At 45.1% G+C, this 20,870-nt stretch overlaps 1 protein-coding gene and 1 long non-coding RNA gene across 2 annotated transcripts; both read right to left on the bottom strand.

Annotated features, from left to right (window-relative positions):
- Positions 1 to 8,711: 8,711 nt before the first annotated feature.
- Positions 8,712 to 19,001, bottom strand: LOC136753797 (outer dynein arm-docking complex subunit 3). Its single transcript, XM_066710187.1, has 8 exons — positions 18,918 to 19,001; positions 18,329 to 18,476; positions 17,640 to 17,731; positions 16,120 to 16,280; positions 12,014 to 12,170; positions 11,124 to 11,267; positions 10,574 to 10,649; positions 8,712 to 9,926 (listed from the first exon to the last, which is right to left on the bottom strand). Exons 1-8 carry the CDS (start codon positions 18,999 to 19,001, stop codon positions 9,790 to 9,792), a joined length of 999 nt encoding a protein of 332 aa, XP_066566284.1. The 3' UTR covers positions 8,712 to 9,789.
- Positions 19,002 to 19,581: 580 nt separating this feature from the next.
- LOC136752552 (uncharacterized) lies at positions 19,582 to 20,870 on the bottom strand. The gene is made up of 3 exons (XR_010817314.1): positions 20,671 to 20,870; positions 19,857 to 20,023; positions 19,582 to 19,770 (listed from the first exon to the last, which is right to left on the bottom strand). It is a non-coding gene; the product is annotated as an uncharacterized LOC136752552 (long non-coding RNA).

Raw genomic sequence — 20,870 nt, 5'->3', positions numbered from 1 at the left:
AATTAGTGACAGTAAAATGTGAAAAATTAAAGACTGGGGAGAAAAGATTCCCCGGCTTATTCCAATCTTGCCTTCACAAGGAGAGCTGGCATACGAACTTAACATAACAAAAGGCAAAAATTGCTGTTATGTCAGTTATGTCAACAACAAACAATATCCTAGCCTTTCAATCATCTCTTGCAGCTGTCCTCGAATGTTTAGCTTCAATCACCTCAGTGTTATTTTACACCCCTACTAGCAAGCTCCGTCCAAACAGCCGAGGAACATTACAGATAGCACTACAAAATCAGCTTTGTCCGGGGCTGGGGTTGCAAAACGCAGAATCACCTCACATTGTAATTACAGATTGTCATTGTCATTATGTGCATGGGTGAAAATTATCCTACTTAAAATAGCATCTTCGCTGTTCATTTTGGGAGCCAGCACCTCTCATGGTTGGATGCATCAATAGAGAGGGGCAAGCTTGCTCTATTGGAGTCATTCTTGCAAGTCCAGGTGAGTGGTGGATATAAAAAAATCTCCCCTTTATTGACAAAGACAAGCCACAGACACAAAGATACTTACTATTTGAGTTCAAATCTGCAATATGGTCTCGGACATCCAGTTTGGCCTGGAGCCAGGCTTGATCCCTGAGGGATTTTCCAAGGGGATAAAATCAATGTCAGGGTAATGACAGTGGGGTACAAAGTCAAAAGAGGTGGGATTGGATTCCTTGCATCTCAGATAGCGTGCTGGGGCTCTGCACTCATGTCATGTGTCCCAAATGAGTTTCAGTGGTATATCTGTGTGTATATATACACAGTAGTGTGCAAACGTTTTAGGCAGGTGTGAAACAATGCTGTAAGAGTGCTTTCAAAAATAGACATGTTAATGGATTATATGCATCAATTAACTAAATGGAAAGTGAGTGAAAAGAAGAAAAATCAAAATCAAATCTATATTTGGTGTATCCACCCGTTGTCTTCAAAAAGGCAAGGCCCGCCAGCCCTGTCCGGTCGACATACACACACATACAAGTGTTTCCCAACCAGCTCACCAGCAGTGACAGGCGATAGGGCGTGTGAACGGCCACCACTGAGAAAACTGAAACAATAACTGAATTAACAGTTCTTTAAAATACATTCCTGGCTGAATTCAAGATCGGTGTGACTCAAAATAGTTTAAGTTAAGAGGGTGTGCCATATGTAATACATGAACAGGTTACCAAGCTACCTACCCTACACATACCGATCTTCACGTCACGCACAGCTCACTGAACACCTAGACCCACATGACCACCACAGCACACAACCAGTCACCTGCCACCACAATTCTCATTTTTATTATATGATATATGTGGCTTGCACTGTGTGTATGTATAGCGTAGCTTTGGTCTCATGTTACACTGTTAATTACGTTCATGGGGATTGATTTATAGATTTAATTACATGGGGAAAGAAGGGGTTACGGGGTCTGGTTGACTGAGAGCCGATTTGCTTTGGGCTGAACCTGCATTATGGAAATACTAGGTGTACTCATAATACAGAACACATACATGACACATACATGGATAAAAATAGATTTGACTGACGTGCATCACAGCACTTCATCATCAGGAAAGCCTGGGCCAAGCCTCGCCTGACATGAAGGATAATTGAACGCAGACGAGCGGTACTGTGAGCTCAGGAGCGAGTCTGGCGACGCGTTTTTTCTTCACCTCCAATGACACTGGCGGCGCTTTAACTTTGTATCTTTACTTACCTGTGCCAGCACCCCATGCCAGCAGAACAGATGTAGGTGTTGTCAGCACCATCACTGGTATCGACCTGGAAATGCACTGAGTGAAGATCTCGAATTAGGTATGAAATAAAAACCGAGGGGTTCAGTCGTCCATTGCCGCCCTCTGCCCTCCGAGGATCGCAGCGGATATGAGGTCAGCGGCAGGGGAGGGACTTCCTGTCCTGTTTGAAAGCCGGATATGAAACGAATGATTGAACATTTCAACAATACACTGTTGTTTAAAAGCTAATAAAAAACGAGATTAAAAACTGACTACACATGCAAATTGTCTACATCTGCCCCTACTAGCATTAGCACACTAGTATAGGTTAGTAACGACAGGATATAATCTCGAAAAACCCACAGATTTCAGTGCTGTGCATCTGGAACTGAAGATGGTCTAAAGCAGGGTCTGTCTTATATGGAGCCTAAAGCACATTAAGTCGCACGCATAATGATGTGCATTATCTCTGTTGTGTATAATTTGCTCTGTTGATGTACACGGTTTTTCAGTTCTGCACTTCTTTTGGTACCCGTGTCTCAAACCCAGGACGAGGACGCCTTTCACAGTGTTGACTCTAATGATAACAGCATCTAAGTGTAAGTGCACTGCATGCTGGGTCGAGCCCAGTAATCCAGTAACAACATGCATGTAGGGCAGTATGCCTGGTGCTGCAGGCCAGGCACCCAGGCTTTCATTAATCACGGAGACTGACACCTGCGCAAACAATGCGTGGAATCACGTCCTTCGGGTCCGGGCCACACGTACACAGCCTGAAACCACGGCCGCAGTATCGGCGCTGCAGATGCGCAGAGAGGCAGGCCGACATGTTAGGCCGGGAGAGGAGGCGTGTGAGGAGCAGGTGATAGGGACAGGAGGTCGGAGGCGATACAATCACGCCACCACATGATGGGGACTAAGAAAACACATGAAGGAATGTCATGAATGTGCAGAAAAACCCCGGCCTGGCTTTTCTATAGCCCCAGGCGGGAGCAGAGGACTACTGCGTCTGGCTCAGTATAGTTGTGTGCAGGTCTGGATGCCTTAATTGCCAACATCACTGATGCGCTGCGGACACTTGCAAACAGGTGCCACCACGGATGCTCTGTTTTCTCTGTGCATTTTCATGTGCGGGATCCTCCACGCACACCACGTCGCAGATCAATCCGTGCGCCGCGGCGCTGGAGGGTCGCACATTCGAAGATCGTTGTGCGCCATTGTTAGCAGACCCCCACTTTATAAATTCTTCTTAATCATTTAAATGCTGTTATTATTATTATTATTATTATTATTATTATTATTATTATTGCTGATTGACCATGGAAAATCATAGGGAATAGCATATTAGTGGAGAATCATTTGAAGAAAGAGGAAGAAACAAGGCCATATGTTTCCCTGGAAGCTATTTTTCAAGAGTTAATTTGCATGGCAAATAACTTCAAGAGAAATCAGCAATTATTAACAAACACATTATATAATGGATGCAACCAGCGCCAACTTGTTAGTGTGAATTAGTAAAGCCATGGGATTCAGGGAGCTGTGAATGCATTTCTCTTTAAAATGTCAGTCCTGCTGCCAAGGGGAAACAACAGACATTGTAATGAACTTGTTACTGGATGCTGCCTCTAAGAAATCACCATGGTATATTTGCATGGTGCATGTTTCCTTGATTTTGTTTCCCCCAGGCATATAACAGTGCATCAAAGTTTGTACCATGTGATTTCTGTCATTGCGAAGGGATTTGTCTTTTCTTCATATTTCCACCCACTTCTCTGTGCTTGAAAAGGAGTTCAGCATGGGAACTGTTTGCAGGCAGAATGGGATTAAGAAGTGAAAAGTATAGCATGAAATCCGTAGCAAGTACCAACACCGCAGATTGCAATGCCCGCTTCCTCCGATCTCCTTAAACTGACCCTCTCTCTGTGTGTCGGCTATTCTACAGTAGGAGGAGGAAGTAGGAGGACGATGGACGATAATCCATATGCATTTAAGTGCCAGGGTTGAACCAAGCAAAGACTTTTTTAAAAAACACAAACAAAAACATAGAAAAACAATAAAAACATGCATTTGCAGGAACAAGAAACTGAAACAAATCAGGCCCAGATCATTCAGAACACAAAGGTAATTTTTTTACACTGGTTTCTGGACTAGATTCTTTTACCATCATTAATGCATGGAGTAAATGTCCAATTCACCTGGTGGAAGCTGGTCAGGGATCTATCAAAGGTCTAGATGATGGATTCATTTTATGCATTTGTGAGCTTTACTAGGGTCAACAGCCCATTTTTATCATATGTCAGTTGTCAGGCACCCATGTTGTTTTCCTGAACAGCTAAACCTTGACTTCAGTGCTTGAGGAAGCCCCTCCCCAATCATCAATCTGCTTCTTTAAAACTATGTGATGTGATCGGTGTCAGTCGGTTCATCTGATGGCAAAGAACTGATAACATACCAACCCTGCTTTGTGCTGCTACTCTGTGTCATGTCAGTCCTGTGTTACATAAATCAGAAAACAAAGAAGATTCAGTGTCTGACACATGTTTGGAGGTGGGGGATCAGGTACAGTTTAAGATTTGGTGCCATTTTTTCAATTGTGTAATGTTATGTGGGGAAGAAAGAGGTCTGCCCAGTTTTCAAACCTGTCCATTGCTCTGCACCAGGTAAAGCGTGCCTTGTCCTCCCCCACAAAGCTGAATTACACAGGGCAGTGTGCAGCAGTGCAGTGTAGGGGATTGTGGTGAGTTGCAAAGCGCGAGGTTGGAATAGGTGTGTTTGTGGTCGGAGTGCAGGCCTGCATTAGGCAAATTCCAGTGTCGCATGACAGCGGCAAGAATTAAACAGAATTTGGGATTGGCAAGTGTGTCACAGCTTTAAACTGGTAATGACTTCGAAGGCATGCATTAAACAAAAGCATTTAACCTCCTTACATAAGCATGCTATGGCTATATATATATATATATATATATATATATATATATATATATATATATATAATCTATATACTGTTCTTCTTTTCTTTCTGTTTTTAAAAAATGACAATAAATCATAAACGTAGTTGAACCAAGAAACTAAAATAAGCTCTGCCTCAATCTGCTGCTCAGTCGCCTGGTCTTTTCTTGGTAACTGTAGGTGCCGATTTGCATTCGATTTTAAACCTCACTGATGGATTTTTGTTGTTGCTTGATCTGGTTTGCAAAAGATGACCAGCACATCTCAGGTCACAAATGTCACTGAAACAGCACCTAGGGAAGGACGGTTCTGCAAACAGCACCAAAACGGGGATCAGAGCTGTAAGTGATTTCAAATGCTTTCAATTTGTACCCACTTAGTGTAGAGGGGCTGCCTCTTCGTTGCCTATGGATCCAGTTATTGCACCTGCAATGGCAGCTGAAGTCAGGCAGTAATTGGAGATACAGGCACGGACTGTCCAGACGGTTTTTGCATTCACTCTTCAGCTTAGGCCTGTCTGGAAGCCACATGTTCTTTTGCACAGTCGCTCAGGAGTTTCACTCCAAACCCCGAGCTGACATTGCTGTCTTCAGGTCAGTCAGAACGGTGTGCTTTCAGATCCTCGGCCTGGTAGGAGCATGAGACTTCAGCCCAATGCCCACCATTGATTGCTATTCTTATGTAATACCCCCCCTTGAAGAAATTTCACTCTTTGCCACTGAAGTTTGCATAGTGAAAACAACACTGATTACAAGCAAACATTGATTTGAAAATGCTGCTGAGCTCTGACAACCAGGAATACAGCTTTACCTTTAGATCTTTACTGAACAAAAGCAACCAGAACAAAAGGAACATAGAGATCTTTGTTCCTAAAGCAGACCCAACCCTCTCTGCTCCAACGCCGGGCCGCTGGGGCTAACTGTGAGTCTGATGGAAGTCTGTGCATTCATCAACCTGCGGGCACCTACCGCCCAATCGTGTATCAGTGTGCAGTTTGCCCTCTGCTCTGTATCAAGAGCGCAGCCTGGCCTGTTCCTTGGAATGGAAAAATCAACTGGCTGGACGCTGAGGCATTGTGTGTGCGTGTGTGTGTGTGTGTGTGTGTGGCTGTGGCTCTGCGAGGAGGGCATCGGAGAATAATTACACAGTAGAGCAGGCTGGCATGAGGGGGAACTTGTGCCACAGACAGATTAAGAAGGCACCAGACTGGTAAACGGTTGTGCCTGCTACTCCGACTACATTAACATAAGTAGGTATAATTTGCGATTTCAGTGCCACTAAACATATTTGCTTTTGTGTTAAGGGACAATAATAACAATTATAATAATTGCACGAAAAAAACGTGGATGTCCTGACTTGGAAAGGAGTAGCAAAACAAAACAATAAACCGAGGTGAAATTCTTTGGTGGCAGTGCCTTACGTTGAGTCGTGCCTTTGATGAAAGCGGTGGCCTGCTTTCATAACCGGCAATCCTGACGTGATCCATTACATAACGCTACATAAAGGAACACAAACGCCCTGCAGTCCTGACTCTGCGATGACAGATCGGTGGGGCACTGAGGTATGGCACTTAGGTTCCCCTCCCAAGTGCAGGATTGTTGTTTTAAAACCACAGTGACGCTCCACTGACTCCACGGTCAGAAGAGAACACAATCATGATGAAACTATTTAGTTTGTTTGGTTGTGTGTTTGGTTGTTGTTGAGGAAATCTGACCAAATGCACAGCTGCACTGCAGAAGAACACGCGTGTTCAGAGCAAGCTTCGGTAATGCAGAACTTTTTATTTCTTGTTAATTTAAGTGAGAAGTGTTGATAGACATTGCCCATCACAGTGCAAGACTTACATTGGTATTAAACCACCAGTGGAACGAGACATTAAAAACAGTACAGGTTGTGCTTAATCTCATCCTGTCTGACCCAATGACCAAACTGACCCAGCTCTTCAGTTACTGTCTCAAACGCACTGCTCTTGTTCTCCAATATTAGTTTCCCTCAGACAAGGGGAACTCAACACTGAACCAGCCAAAGATGACCGGATAGGAATAGTCTCTCATGAGCATCAGTCCCCATGAGCTCAGCTGCCGAGTCGTGTTTCGTCAGACCCCGGCCTTTCTGTCACAACTGAAGCTTGTCCAGTGGAAAGGTACATCACCTCGGGCAAGTCTTATCGGTCAAAAGCTCTAGATACAAGCCTGGCATTCACAATGACCCGTTCTGGGGCCACGGCTCCCGTTTATCTAAAAGGCACAGATTGTTTTAATCAGCCACATGCCTGTTTTGTTTAGAATAAATCCAGTTTCCCTCTTGCTAGAAGTCTGTGTTCTGCCTCCTCTGACCCCACCTGGAGCACTTGATCCAGAACACACGCACACACTTTGATCATTCACAACCACGCCCCAACACGGAGCACACGTTTTCCCCAAAGCCCAGACAGGCTTTGAAAGCACCTGAAACCGTGAATTCATGAGTGAAAACCTTTCAGAAAAGATCCCATCTTAAACTGGCTTAGGTACATGTATACCTGAACCTAATATCTCATGTGTTGTTCTTCTACTGCGATGCTGACGCAGAGACACACCAGAGCTTTGTTATAGTGTTCAGATTCCTATTGTACCACGGCTTTTTAATCGTGTCCCCTTTCTAATGATAACAAAAAGCATGGCATCCCAGAACAAACTCATTGTGGCTTTACCTATTGACATGAAACAGTCTTTCTTTTCTGGACTGGTGGGGGCATGTTTCACATTCACTACAAGAAGGGGGGACATCTTTGGAAATGTATTTGTTGAGCTTTAATAATCCCAGGTGATGGTAGAAATGTGAGGAAATATCCACATTTTAGTAGCAAATTAGAAAAATAACATAAAAAAGAATGGAGAAAAATGCAGTGAACAGTATTTGATTAAGCAGAGAATATTGTCACCATCTCAACCAACTTTAGTGGTGTTTCAACTAGTTAACAGCAAGGGACAATGACAGAAAAATACAATGTTCTTAGTGTATATTTTTGTTTTATTGCTGCAGATATATATATGAATCAGATACGGGGTGTTTTCCCCTTCCCTAAGATATATTCATTTCTATGGAAGCCCTTAGGGGACACATTGAGAGTGAGAGAAAAAGCTAATTTGGTGTTCCCTCACAAAATGATTTGAAAAATTATATTTGGCTTAGAAGTACTTCTAAATACTACTTCCAATGCCAGAGCATGCAGTGACTACATCAAGCTTGTGACTCTAAGACAGAGAAATGAAAATCACACCCTCAAGACTCACCATCACAATAAGAGCAGAGGTTAGCATGTTGGGCTAGGGGGTGATATTCCTGCCTATAACTTTCTGGCTCATCAGTTTAATTTGCAAAGCAACGCAAAATACTTTGTAATACTTCAATAAACACCCCTCATCAAACGGTATTGTTAGTTAATGTGAACAAGCCAGCAACTAATACATCAACAAGTCATGAAAAGTAATTTGTTAATGGTAACTAATGCATTAACTACTGCATGAATCCATGTACTGGTTTGTCTTTCTTCATGTCTGAATATTCAGATGCAGTAACTAAAGTGAACTAAACAGGACTCCTTTCAAGGATGACATATTTAGATGTTTGTTAATCCTAAGAGTTGTCAAAATAGTCACCAGATTTTCCACGAAAAATGTAATGATCTTATGAAATAACATTAAACACTGCAAAACAGGTTGAGAAGGGTCGGTGCCATCTGGGTCATCTGTGTGGGGGGTGCTTTACATGAATGATTCAAGCCTTATTAATGACTTCACAGTTTCATCACACGTTACAAAGTTAATTAGTAAATACATCTCAGTATAGTGTATGCGTCTCAGTCTCAGTATGTAGTGTATGTGTCTCAGTATATAGTGTATGCGTCTCAGTATGTAGTGTATGTGTCTCAGTATGTAGTGTATGTGTCTCAGTATGTAGCGTATGCGTCTCAGTATGTAGTGTATGTGTCTCAGTATGTAGTGTATGTGTCTCAGTATAGTGTATGCGTCTCAGTCTCAGTATGTAGTGTATGCGTCTCAGTATGTAGCGTATACGTCTCAGTATGTAGCGTATGCGTCTCAGTATGTAGCGTATGTGTCTCAGTATGTAGCGTATGCGTCTCAGTATATAGTGTATGTGTCTCAGTATAGTGTATGTGTCTCAGTATATAGCGTATGCGTCTCAGTATAGTGTATGCGTCTCAGTATATAGTGTATGCGTCTCAGTATAGTGTATGCGTCTCAGTATGTAGTGTATTATGTCCCTAATGGCGCCTCATAGTGCAGTGCCTGAACCTCAGCCTGTTGACAGGTCCACCAAAATGTGTTAACAAGACCCCATTACTGTTAACTAATGCACAAGGAACACTAGTAATGCATTGGCAAGTCATGAACAGTTTGCACTACATCAGGCACTTCCAGAAGGATTAACGAATTCACTAATTAGCTTTGTAACGTGTGATGAAACTGTGAAGTCATTAATAAGGCATGAATCATACATGTAAAGCACCCCCCACACAGATGACCTGGATGGCACCGACCCATCTCAACCTGTTTTGCAGAGGAAGACGGCAGCATGGAGTTCAGAAAGTAAGTCATACATCCATTAAAGCCCTGTCCATTCATCTCAACACTTACTACTGCTGCTCTGTTGTGAGAATATAATAATCCCTGTTAAATATTTGGACTGAGTCATTGACCCACAAATGAATAATGAGCTCGTTAACCATGGTGCACAAAGGTACAGACAAATCAACTAAAGCATATTAAAGACCGCGACTGAACTCTGACCATCTTTCAGTCCTGGGGCAGATCTGGGCATTAAAAAGCAGAGCCACGCCTATCAGACTGAAAAAACAAGAGAAGAATGGTCAGAGTTCATTATTCGTACATTCGTTATCAAGTACGCAATAGCGAACATGAAGCGGTGGTAGAAACTCAACTAAATCCAGCCCCCTTTACCTTAGTAGGCTGTGAAAGTCAACATAAATCAACTGTGGTGCCAGATTATAAACTGGAGGAGAGTGGGAGTGGAAGAACCCAATTAGGAATCAAGAACTGATAAATACTGTAGGGCTACTAATTGCCCTTCTTCTTCTTCTTCTTGCTCCTCTTCTCCTTCCCCTTGGTCTGGGAGTCGACGATGCGCTGCGACTGGCGCTCCAGCATGTCGCGCGTGAACACTTCTGGTTCGTCCTCGTCACTGTCCTCTTCTTCTACGACACAGCAGGGGACAGAAGAGGGTCACACGCCGGAAGGGGGGAACTTTTATCAGAACCGCTCAGTACAAATGGGTCTGCTCTGGCCCTGGATAGTGGCTTTGAAAGCTCTAGCAAGCTCAGCGAGAGATGTTACAACTGTGACAAAAAGCACTCTGTTACACACGCTGCTTCCAGAGGTGTCGGAAATATGATGGTAGTGGAAATCAACGCAAGGAAAGAGAAAATGACATTAATGGTAACGTGTCCTATTTCAGAGTCTCAGCCCCTGGATTGGTTAAATGCCTTGGCTTTAAAAATGCCCGATCCCAAATACTTCATCACCACAGTCACTCTTTCATCAAGACTGGCATTGAGACAGCTACTGCATTACTCAAACCAGGCTCGGCACTGAAACGTGATAAGACTCTGTAACTATTCAGGGAAGAATGAGAAAAATGGAACATGCGGACCAGATACAGATCCCAGACCTGCAGCTCGGCGATTGCTCTGATAACAGGGTCAGACGCAGGACAGAGCTACGATTACGACACTGCTCGACTGAAGCCGGGGTTCAGGACTCCCTCGGCACAAGGCAACGTTGTTTTGGATATTATTTAGAAAGTCGTGTCAGCGCCGGGCGGCGGCGGGTTCAAGTCACTCACCGTCATCGCTCTGTATCTCGGGGAGTTTGATCCTTATGTTGTAGTACGGGATAAAATGTGCGATGCTGGCGAGGAACTAGAAACAAGCAATGGCAGATTACACACCAGGTTACACGCCCACAGTTCAACAGGAGCCCAAAAACGCTCAACAATGTTAAATGTTAACAATGTTAACAATGCATAAAACAATAAATAATCAGTTTGAGTAAATAAATGCATAATCACTGAATCCTGGACTCGGGTAGTAGTCGTTTAGATCCCGTGTTTAGTGGAAGACAGCATTGGCCAAGAGATTACGCAGGCTACAGTTGGACATATAGCAATCTGTGCCCTGTCAGAATCGTCCACCGGTGTACAGATGTTTCGGGCTGATAGTCGCAGGCTGTAGCTGCCGCCGGCCTGGATTCCAGGACAGCAACAGGGTCTTTTGCTTACAATGTAACCAAGACATTTACATCTCATGGTCCATTTGTCTCAGGTATCTGCATCTGGTGATTAAGTCCCCAGATCTGTCCTCTGTGTAGGTGCACTGCGGCGGCGCTCCTCTCACCTTCTTCTCGTTCATCTCTTTCATGATGGCACCGAGTTCTTTGCCCTTCAGCTTCTCCATCAGCAGCAGCACTTTCTGCGCCGCCTGGGAGAGGAGCTCCTCCGAGGACAGGGTCACGGGGGCGGCCGGGACGTGGCTCTTGGGCTGTGGAGAGACAGAGACAGAGGGAGGGACAGAGACAGAGGGACAGAGACAGAGGGAAGGGAGAGGGACAGAGAGAGAGAAATAAATGTGTGATTAAGTGAGATCCCTCGCCGTCCCTCCAGACCTTCTTTCCAAATTTCAGCTGGAAATTTACATTAAGATGTCTATGGGCATAGAATGGGTCTTAACTACCCCTGTCCTAGATGTGCGAAATGCCTAGAAATGCCTAGCTTTGTACCCCACAGATCAGTTCCTCTGATTCATCAACTCAAACTCCAATTACGGCACCTACTACATGCAATTTGACCCAGACACTGCAGTCCTGATTTCTTTCTCCATAAGCCTGGTTTAAACACACACAGGCAGGTAGCTGCTGCGTACAAAATACATGCACTGTTTACATTCAAACATGTCGATGTTGCTGCTACAGACGGACACTGGCTTCAAAACACAACGCTGATGGAAGACTTTCCACTTTACAAATCGTACACTAGTACAGTGTACTATTCTAGTTTCCCATTCTAACTTTCCAGGCATTGTTTTTAGTCACTAAAGGCTCATTTGTGGAAAGCTGAACCACAGTGTCAGACAGCTCTCCTCCCCGTGTCAAACCACTATAGTAGATCTCCGCAGTGCCCTTTCACTTCCAGCTTTCTACAAGCTGGGCTCTGTGGTCCAGGAGCCACTAATCTGTGTGCCGGGCCGGCTGCAGATCTCTCCGCGGGGAGAAAGGGGGCGGGGCTTACCTGCTTGATGTGGTCCAGCTTGTCATTCAGGAACTTCACCTTGGAGTTCACTTTGTTCAGGTTGCAAGTCACCTGCTGAGAATTCTCTTCGGCTACGTCTCGGCGCTTTTCCACGGCCCCCAGGCGAGCCATGACCTCCTCCACCATCTGCTGCGCACTGTGGGAGACGGGCATAGAGAGAGACCCCATTAACCAGGGCTAGCCCCAACCCCCCCCGCCAAACAACATGTAAACAGACACAGAGGCACGACCCTGAACCGAAATTCGGCGAGTTGGCATGACGTCTGCACGCCTGGTCAGAATCGACTACCGCTGTCGAGTTCTTTAAACAGTAGCTTTCTGTTTTGTATTTTGCTTGTGTGGCTGTGAGGAAGTATTGTATTTATTTATTTTGTTTGACTGAATCAATGGAAAAGCTGTAATTTATTTGGATGATCATAAGTCACTAGACTCCTGCAAGGCTTTGATCAGTGCAACTGGGGGATTTTTTCCAACAGAGCGCTCAAATACATAATTGAACCCTTAATTGAACTAATAAATTCCTAAACCAGAGCCTTTTAATTGTTTTAAACAGTAGGGGGTTTAAGTTAAGTATAGAATTGTATGAGGAAAACTCGAATCTAAGCAGATTGTTACTTGAGTTAAGGTTCAATTAATAAATTGAGAACTTGGTTGGAACAAAACCCAGCAGGGTAGGGCGTCCTCCAGGACCAGGGATGGGAACCATTGATATAAGTGAGCAAGGGATTTAGATATAATTTTTTGCTGCATGCTGGGGCAGGAAGAAACAGCTTATCCAGCTGTGTGCAGCTGTGCTTCCGGGTTTAACAATGGTTTAGAAACAGAAGAGTTTGTAAACTGAGATAGCTTATACAGGATCCCTTACTTACAGTGAGGGAAAAAAGTATTGGATCCCCTGCTGATTTTGTACGTTTGCCCACTGACAAAGAAATGATCAGTCTATAATTTTAATGGTAGGTGTATTTTAACAGTGAGAGACCATTAAACCCAGAAAAACACATTTAAAAAAAGTTATAAGTTGATTTGCATGTTAATGAGGGAAATAAGTATTTGACCCCTTCGACTTAGTACTTGGTGGCAAAACCCTTGTTGGCAATCACAGAGGTCAGACGTTTCTTGTAGTTGGCCACCAGGTTTGCACACATCTCAGGAGGGATTTTGTCCCACTCCTCTTTGCAGATCCTCTCCAAGCCATTAAGGTTTCGAGGCTGACATTTGGCAACTCGAACTTTCAGCTCCCTCCACAGATTTTCTATGGGATTAAGGTCTGGCGACTGGCTAGGCCACTCCAGGACCTTAATGTGCTTCTTCTTGAGCCACTCCTTTGTTGCCTTGGCTGTGTGTTTTGGGTCATTGTCATGCTGGAATACCCATCCACGACCCATTTTCAATGCCCTGGCTGAGGGAAGGAGGTTCTCACCCAAGATTTGACGGTACATGGCCCCGTCCATCGTCCCTTTGATGCGGTGCAGTTGTCCTGTCCCCTTAGCAGAAAAACACCCCCAAAGCATAATGTTTCCACCTCCATGTTTGACGGTGGGGATGGTGTTCTTGGGGTCATTCCTCCTCCTCCAAACACGGCGAGTTGAGTTGATGCCAAAGAGCTCGATTTTGGTCTCATCTGACCATAACACTTTCACCCAGTTCTCCTCTGAATCATTCAGATGTTCATTGGCAAACTTCAGACGGGCCTGTACATGTGCTTTCTTGAGCAGGGGGACCTTGCGGGCGCTGCAGGATTTCAGTCCTTCACGGCGTAGTGTGTTACCAATTGTTTTCTTGGTGACTATGGTCCCAGCTGCCTTGAGATCATTAACAAGATCCTCCCGTGTAGTTCTGGGCTGATTCCTCACCGTTCTCATGATCATCGAAACTCCACGAGGTGAGATCTTGCATGGAGCCCCAGACCGAGGGAGACTGACAGTTATTTTGTGTTTCTTCCATTTGCGAATAATCGCACCAACTGTTGTCACCTTCTCACCAAGCTGCTTGGCGATGGTCTTGTAGCCCATTCCAGCCTTGTGTAGGTCTACAATCTTGTCCCTGACATCCTTGGACAGCTCTTTGGTCTTGGCCATGGTGGAGAGTTTGGAATCTGATTGATTGATTGCTTCTGTGGACAGGTGTCTTTTATACAGGTATGAGCTGAGATTAGGAGCACTCCCTTTAAGAGAGAGCTCCTAATCTCAGCCTCTTACCTGTATAAAAGACACCTGGGAGCCAGAAATCTTGCTGATTGATAGGGGATCAAATACTTATTTCCCTCATTAACATGCAAATCAATTTATAACTTTTTTGAAATGCGTTTTTCTGGATTTTTTTGCTGTTGTTCTGTCTCTCACTGTTAAAATACACCTACCATTAAAATTATAGACTGATCATTTCTTTGTCAGTGGGCAAACGTACAATATCAGCAGGGGATCAAATACTTTTTTCCCTCACTGTATGACGAAAGGCGCTGAATACACAGTTGTCACTGTATTATTCGACACACAGGAGATGGGGGCGGAAGGGCACTGAGGCAAACTGTGAATAGACAGACAGTACAACTGCAGGGGATGGTGCACAGCTAAATACCTCTGAGGAACAGTCAGCAGAAGGAGGCTTTAACAATACACACGAGGACACAGCAACCCTGGGCTCAGTGTACAGGAGCCACACACAATGAAACACACACTCAACTTCAAGCACCAGATACACAAAGGGTTGCTGGGCAGCCCTGGGCAGCCCTGAGATTTTGATCAAAATGGGAAAAGAGACAAATGCAAAAGCGGCACGACCAAGAAAAAGCATGCAAATGATGCCCACTACACCACATACAGTCAGGGCAAGGGAGGCAACGAAAACAAACAAACAAAACGGCAGGCCAGGATTTCGAAGGGGATTTTCAGGGCACAAACTGATTTATCTCCAATCACAGCTGCGATCATCAGTGAGGCGTCCGCTGCTTAGGTAATAGGATCGCTGTGTCACACTGCTCAGCAACGTGTGAATGGTACTAGATATGAAAAATCACTTTCACCGAATGACAAGACAGTCGGCTGGGGAGGTTAAAACTACCTCAGGCTGCAGGTCTTTGATGTTTAAGTGATGGGATTAGTGGCAATCTGCAAAAACACAAAATCTATAAGAGCACAAACTCTATGTGGCACCACTTCTCTAACCTATTCAATTATTATTATTATTATTTGCCATGCCTCAAGAGATTAATTTTGGACATGCGTCCTTCATCCTCCTGGTCCGGGAGAGCCACAGCCCCCCAGTTTGACTCTCAAGCTCAAAAGCCACAGACTTGGGAATGGTGGCAACTTATAGCGGTGATGTCAGTCCTGGCCTTCAGTCATTAAGAGCTTTTGGGGCGAAGCGAAAAAACCATAGAAACTCCTGACTCCCCAGGACTGGGAGAGAGCCTCAGTAATGTAGGATGACCTGAACCAACCTTGTTAACCTTTAGGCAACAGACAATATCTCATGCCCATCATAATCCACGGAAAACAAAATACACACACAAAAACTACTGATGATGTACAGACGGGTGACAAATTAATGGAAAATGCCCCAACAGCATAACAGAGCCTCCGGACCCCCTCACTGTAGGGACCAGCAGTCAGGCCTGTACCGTTCTCTTGGTGTCCCACACATGCACTCGCCCACTTGTTGAGAATATGGTGAAGGGTGACTCATCTGATCAGATCACTTTTTTACACACCTCTGTAGACCAGTGCCTATGGTTTTTGAACCATTGAACTCTCAAATTTGTATCAAAATCGAGGTCAGCTGCACCTGTTCAGCATTAGTATACATACCACAGAGCATGATAGGATGTTAATTGCATAATTGTATAATGCAGTACACTGTTTGGAGGCATCTGCATCATTATGTTCCTCCACTCATTTATTCAGGTTTTTCCTTTCATTTGTTATTTGTGTGACACAAGACCGAACACATAAGTGAGCACAGTACAACACAGCAGGGGAAGTTCAGCCTGACGTAGTGCAAGAGATGTTTGAAAACTGGACAATTGCCCTTTGTCTGGTGACTGAACTGAAGGGGGGCGGGGGATAGGACGGTGATATAAGCAGTACCTGGAGCGCTTGGCCTGCTCTGAGTCCTTCATCTCCTTTAACTCGGCCTCCAGTCTGTTCTTCTCCTCCCTCAGTGTGAGCAGGGACTTGTTGTTGTCCTCTTTCATCTTCTCCAGACGTGTCTGAGTGCCGCGCTGAGAAGCAAAGCGCTGCACCACCTCCTACAGACAAACAGACAGACAGACAGACACCGAGACAGACACACACACACAGAGCTGAGGTCAGTCTTGGTACCAAAAAGGGTTTTTCTGCCACAATTACATTAGCCCTCTCTTCCGCATCCCCTCCGTTATCAGATCGATGTAGCTGGAACCCCAGTCCTAGCCGAGACCAAGACGTGAGGGTGAGCCCGTGTGAAATGACCCGTGTGGAGACGCAACCCTCACACTATTGGGAGCCTGTGTGTGTTGTCTGGGAGAGGATAAGGCTTCCCAGACGCAACAGATAACAGATAACTACTGTAACCCCTGAAAGTAATTGCTACACTAGTCAAAATGTGAAACTAAAAACTACCTAAAATGTAAACCTGACACCAGTTTCTTTATTTCAGGCTTCTAACGTGCGTCTGTGTTATGAGCTGGACTGCAGGTCAATGGCTTGCTGCCTAATGAGGCCACACCCTGCCTCGTTAAGTGTGCACTGAACTGCTCTTCACACCTCTGGAGAAAGGAGAGTATGTGTAAACATTGCCAGGTTGCCAGGCCTTTTCACGTGTGAAGAATTCAGCCAGGGTGTGAAATGCCCGAGTTTACATCCAGGACAAATTACTCCTCGTGTTATAATGAGCGACTGATCCCCACCTTTTCTTCAAATGACCCATTCATGGGCTTTGTGTTCGTAATGTTCTATTAAAAGTGCAGTCTCAATGCACTTTGCAAGACTTCTCAAAGGCAATAGTTGGCCCATGTTCTGACCACAAGACTTTTGAAACCCCAACCCAAACTGGACCCCTAACCCTGCTGTGCAAGTGACGTCAGGTGAGGCGCGCCAGCTGGACCTGGGCTCTTCATATTGTAAACCATTAGGCCGGCCCAGTCTGGGACATGCGACCTTCTCTGCTGCAGAGTGACTTATACAGGTAAGTCGCATCGTGTTGTGAGGGAGCCCTCTACTGCCCACAGAGGGGTATCGCATATGTATCACTAGTCGCCTGCAAAGAGGGAGCGATCCTGTCAGGAGACTGCAGAATAAATGCCTGTAGGTACGGGCCAAAATAAAAGCAGACCCTCATCCAGAACTGTGTTCACTCATGAGAAAACACCACAAGAGCGACTGCTGAACTTCATATCCAGAATCGGTCAGGTTTTGAGAACAGGAGACCAGAGGCACCTCTACACAGAGAGAGGTGGGGGGTGGAACAAGCCCACAGTTTGGGATGATTCTCAAATGGAGGCGACTCTCGGGTCAAAGTGCCGAGCAGCCTGGGTTTATCTCCAGTGGTTTACAAATATTAATAATCAACACAGGCCCATCAGAAGCCACAAGGCAGGAAGGAAAGAGTGTAGCCTAAACCCTCTCACCGGTAAGGGCTCAGGCCGCTGCTTCTCGTCCTGCTGCTGGAGCTGCAGAATCATGTCCTTGTACTGCTCATAGTTCGCAGTCTTGTCCCCCTCTGGAAATCAGACATTATCTTTATACCAGCACAGACCAGGGTTGATTACATTAGGATTATGTAGATTTTGGCCATTCATATAGACAGTAGTGGACACACACACACACACACACACACACACACACACACACACACACACACACACACACACACACACACACGTTCACCTTGAAAACAGTGACATCTAAAACTTTTCTTCGCAGATCCATGAGGCTTTCAATTGACTGACTTCAATATAGTGACAAAAGCCGGCTGTAGTCAAGTTGTTCACATCCAGGTCTGTTAAAATCCTGCTTTACACTGCGCACAGGGACAGTGTCCGGCTGCTTAACTGAACTAATTACAGTGACTAAAGCAGGCTTTCATGACAGCAGAGAGATTTCCCAAACCGAGCAGAGGCGCTGTGGGGAACCTGAACAGACACCGTGTCCACATGGCGCATGGAGGATAACTAGCAACTGTGCGGCTCCTACTGTCTCTTTAAGTCCAGTGACGTTTCCGACAGAAGCTGCAACAGCGACGTCGCTCTTGCTGGTTTTGATACAGATGTGAGCGGATCAATGGCTGCCCTGCTTCAGGAGCTGCACAAACACCTACCGATTATCCGGATCCTCCTCCGCAGCTCGTCGATCTGCTCGGCGATGACGTCCTGCTCGTCGCCCGCATCACGCGTGCTCTCACGTGCAGACAGTCGGGACAAATGACGCCCCTGAGCGCGAGCCGCCGCACAGCCCCGCACCGTCGCCTAGCAACCGCCCGCCGTCGCACATACACACACGGAACGCGTGGCGCCGGGACGAGGCTCGGAGCAGTGCATGCTGGGTGTTGTAGTTTTACACGCGTACCTCTGGAGAAACGCTGCTCTCTCCCAAAGCCAAAGGAGACGCGTTTCCTCTGGAATCAGGATAGTGAGCTTTGTGCACACAATTGAAAGTAGAAAGCACCACACAGATTAAGTTATCTTTTTTTTTTTAATTAGCAGTCATAAAACGTTACGTTTTTGTAATCTGAACCCGAGGCAGTCTTCCTACCCTCACTGCCAGGATGGGGACCACGGGCACCACACTGTGACTGAACAAGCACTGACTGTGGCGACACAGCGGCAAAGACAGGGCATCGGCATTTTGAAAAAGCTTAGCACCCCACCTTCGTGTTTGTAATTCACACAAATTATTGGCAGGATCACCTCCTTGCTGGACGCCACCACAGTCTCCCTCAATAGGTGGTCTCTCGTCACAATGAGGACGTCTCTCTCTGCAATAGAGCCCATTAGTCTATTCAGAGTGTAATTTAAAATGTCAAATGTATGCAAATTTCAATTAAGGGTTCAATTAAGTAATTGAGAGCTCAATTGGAACAGAAACCAGCAGGGTGGGGGGTCCTCCAGGAACAAGGTTGAGAACCACTGAGCTGAGAGCTCAGACATTTTAGTTTTAAATGAGTTCAAGTCTGATCAATAATCTACAATCTACAATTCTGTTGCAGAACACAAGTTTGTTGGAGCAATGGTACACAATCTGTAGTTCACCCCCTCTCAAGCTGATTTTGTTGTGTGTCTGGGAGCAAGGCAACTTACAATGCCTTTGGGCCTGAATGGCAGGGGGTCTGACTCCAGGTCGGTCACTCTCTTGCTCTGCTGCAGCTTTTAACAGAGTGGTCCTCTGGGGTAGGGTGACATACTGCTGCACTACAGTGGATGAACACCTGAGGGGGTAAGAGAGCCTTGTTCATCTCCATTTGGACACTTGCTAGCCCTCAAAAGGCAAAGCCCTTACAATAAAACAACAAGAAAAAAAGCCCTATATGTACAGCTTGCCCATATGAATTTGAAAGGCAGAAAATATTGCAGCTCCAGCCATTCACACAATCACACACATTCACCCAGGCAGATTTCCTAGTCCAGTACCTTCTCCTTCTGGACTTCCAGAGCCATGGCATCTCGACAATGAGCCGGTTGTAGTGAGACAGGTAGGGCAGCTCGAGGGGAGCGCACAACTGGAACTAAACTTGTCAGGTAGTTGTCTGTTTGGGATGGGCACCTGGATGGGGGGGTCATTTAGGAGTCAGTCCACTAGTCAGCAAGGTAAAAATAACTGATCCGGGAGTCGGGATGGGGAGAGCTTACCCATCTAACAGGAGGTCCGACTGGGGAGAGGATGAGAGGGCCAGAGGTGTTGACCCAGCAGTCTTCCAGAGTCAGGATGATGTTGGGGTCAGTCCTCTCCAGGATCCACAATCACCGGGTCCCACGGGACTTTGGTCATGGGATAATTCTGGTCACCATTAGAAGAACTATACGACAGGTAATGCTTACAATACTGGATACGCCCACAGTGTAGCACCGTCATCACTTGTCAGTGCTGTCTCTAGTAACAAAACATCATATTCTTTTAAACAAATATCTAATGTAATCCATTCATGCAATAAGATTAAGTAAACACTCTCAATATGTTTTAAACAAACCTGTGTCTGTAAGTATATTTACATAATTTACACATTACAATAGCTTGGGGGTGCAGTCTGAAGACCTTAATGGTCTTGGTTGCATTGACTGTAAAAAGTTTGAACAGCGTCAGCACAACTAACTACTAACATTCTTACAGACATAAAGAATGAAAACACCATTTTAAACATTTTTCCCCCTGACAATAAGTAAATGAAACGAAAGCATACTTATTTAACTTATGAAAGACATTTCAATGAGCACAGCAGTCTTTGTTAGTTAGATAACTCTCCAAGGTCAAACAAAAGTAGTAACTTTCTCTTACAGAAATAAAGAATGAGCCCCATGATGTTAAGAAAAAATAAATACTAAAATACTAAAGTAACTTTAGACATTAAATATGTATACATAATTAAGTATATGCATATTAAACCAGTAGATTTATACTTTTTCTAGTTAAATCTCCAGTCTCAGCATCTCGGGGAGTGAGACCTACCTAGCAGCACTCAAACAGAGCTCAGACAGAGGCCAGAAGGAGCAGCAGCCACAGAGGCAACAGTGAAAGAGAAGCGCAGAGGGACACACAGTCACACTAGTCACACCGGATCATGTGTCAATCAAGCAGGTCTTCAGTGCGACAGGGATACACACTGTTGCTGTTTTTCCACCCACAACAAAAAGGTGCAGAAAAATAGA

The sequence above is a fragment of the Amia ocellicauda genome, chromosome 7, assembly GCF_036373705.1.
Source record: "Amia ocellicauda isolate fAmiCal2 chromosome 7, fAmiCal2.hap1, whole genome shotgun sequence".
In the NCBI taxonomy this organism is placed as follows: Eukaryota; Metazoa; Chordata; class Actinopteri; order Amiiformes; family Amiidae; genus Amia; species Amia ocellicauda.
Note: the sequence above shows the minus strand (reverse complement) of the source record. Positions and strands in the feature narration are given on the sequence as shown.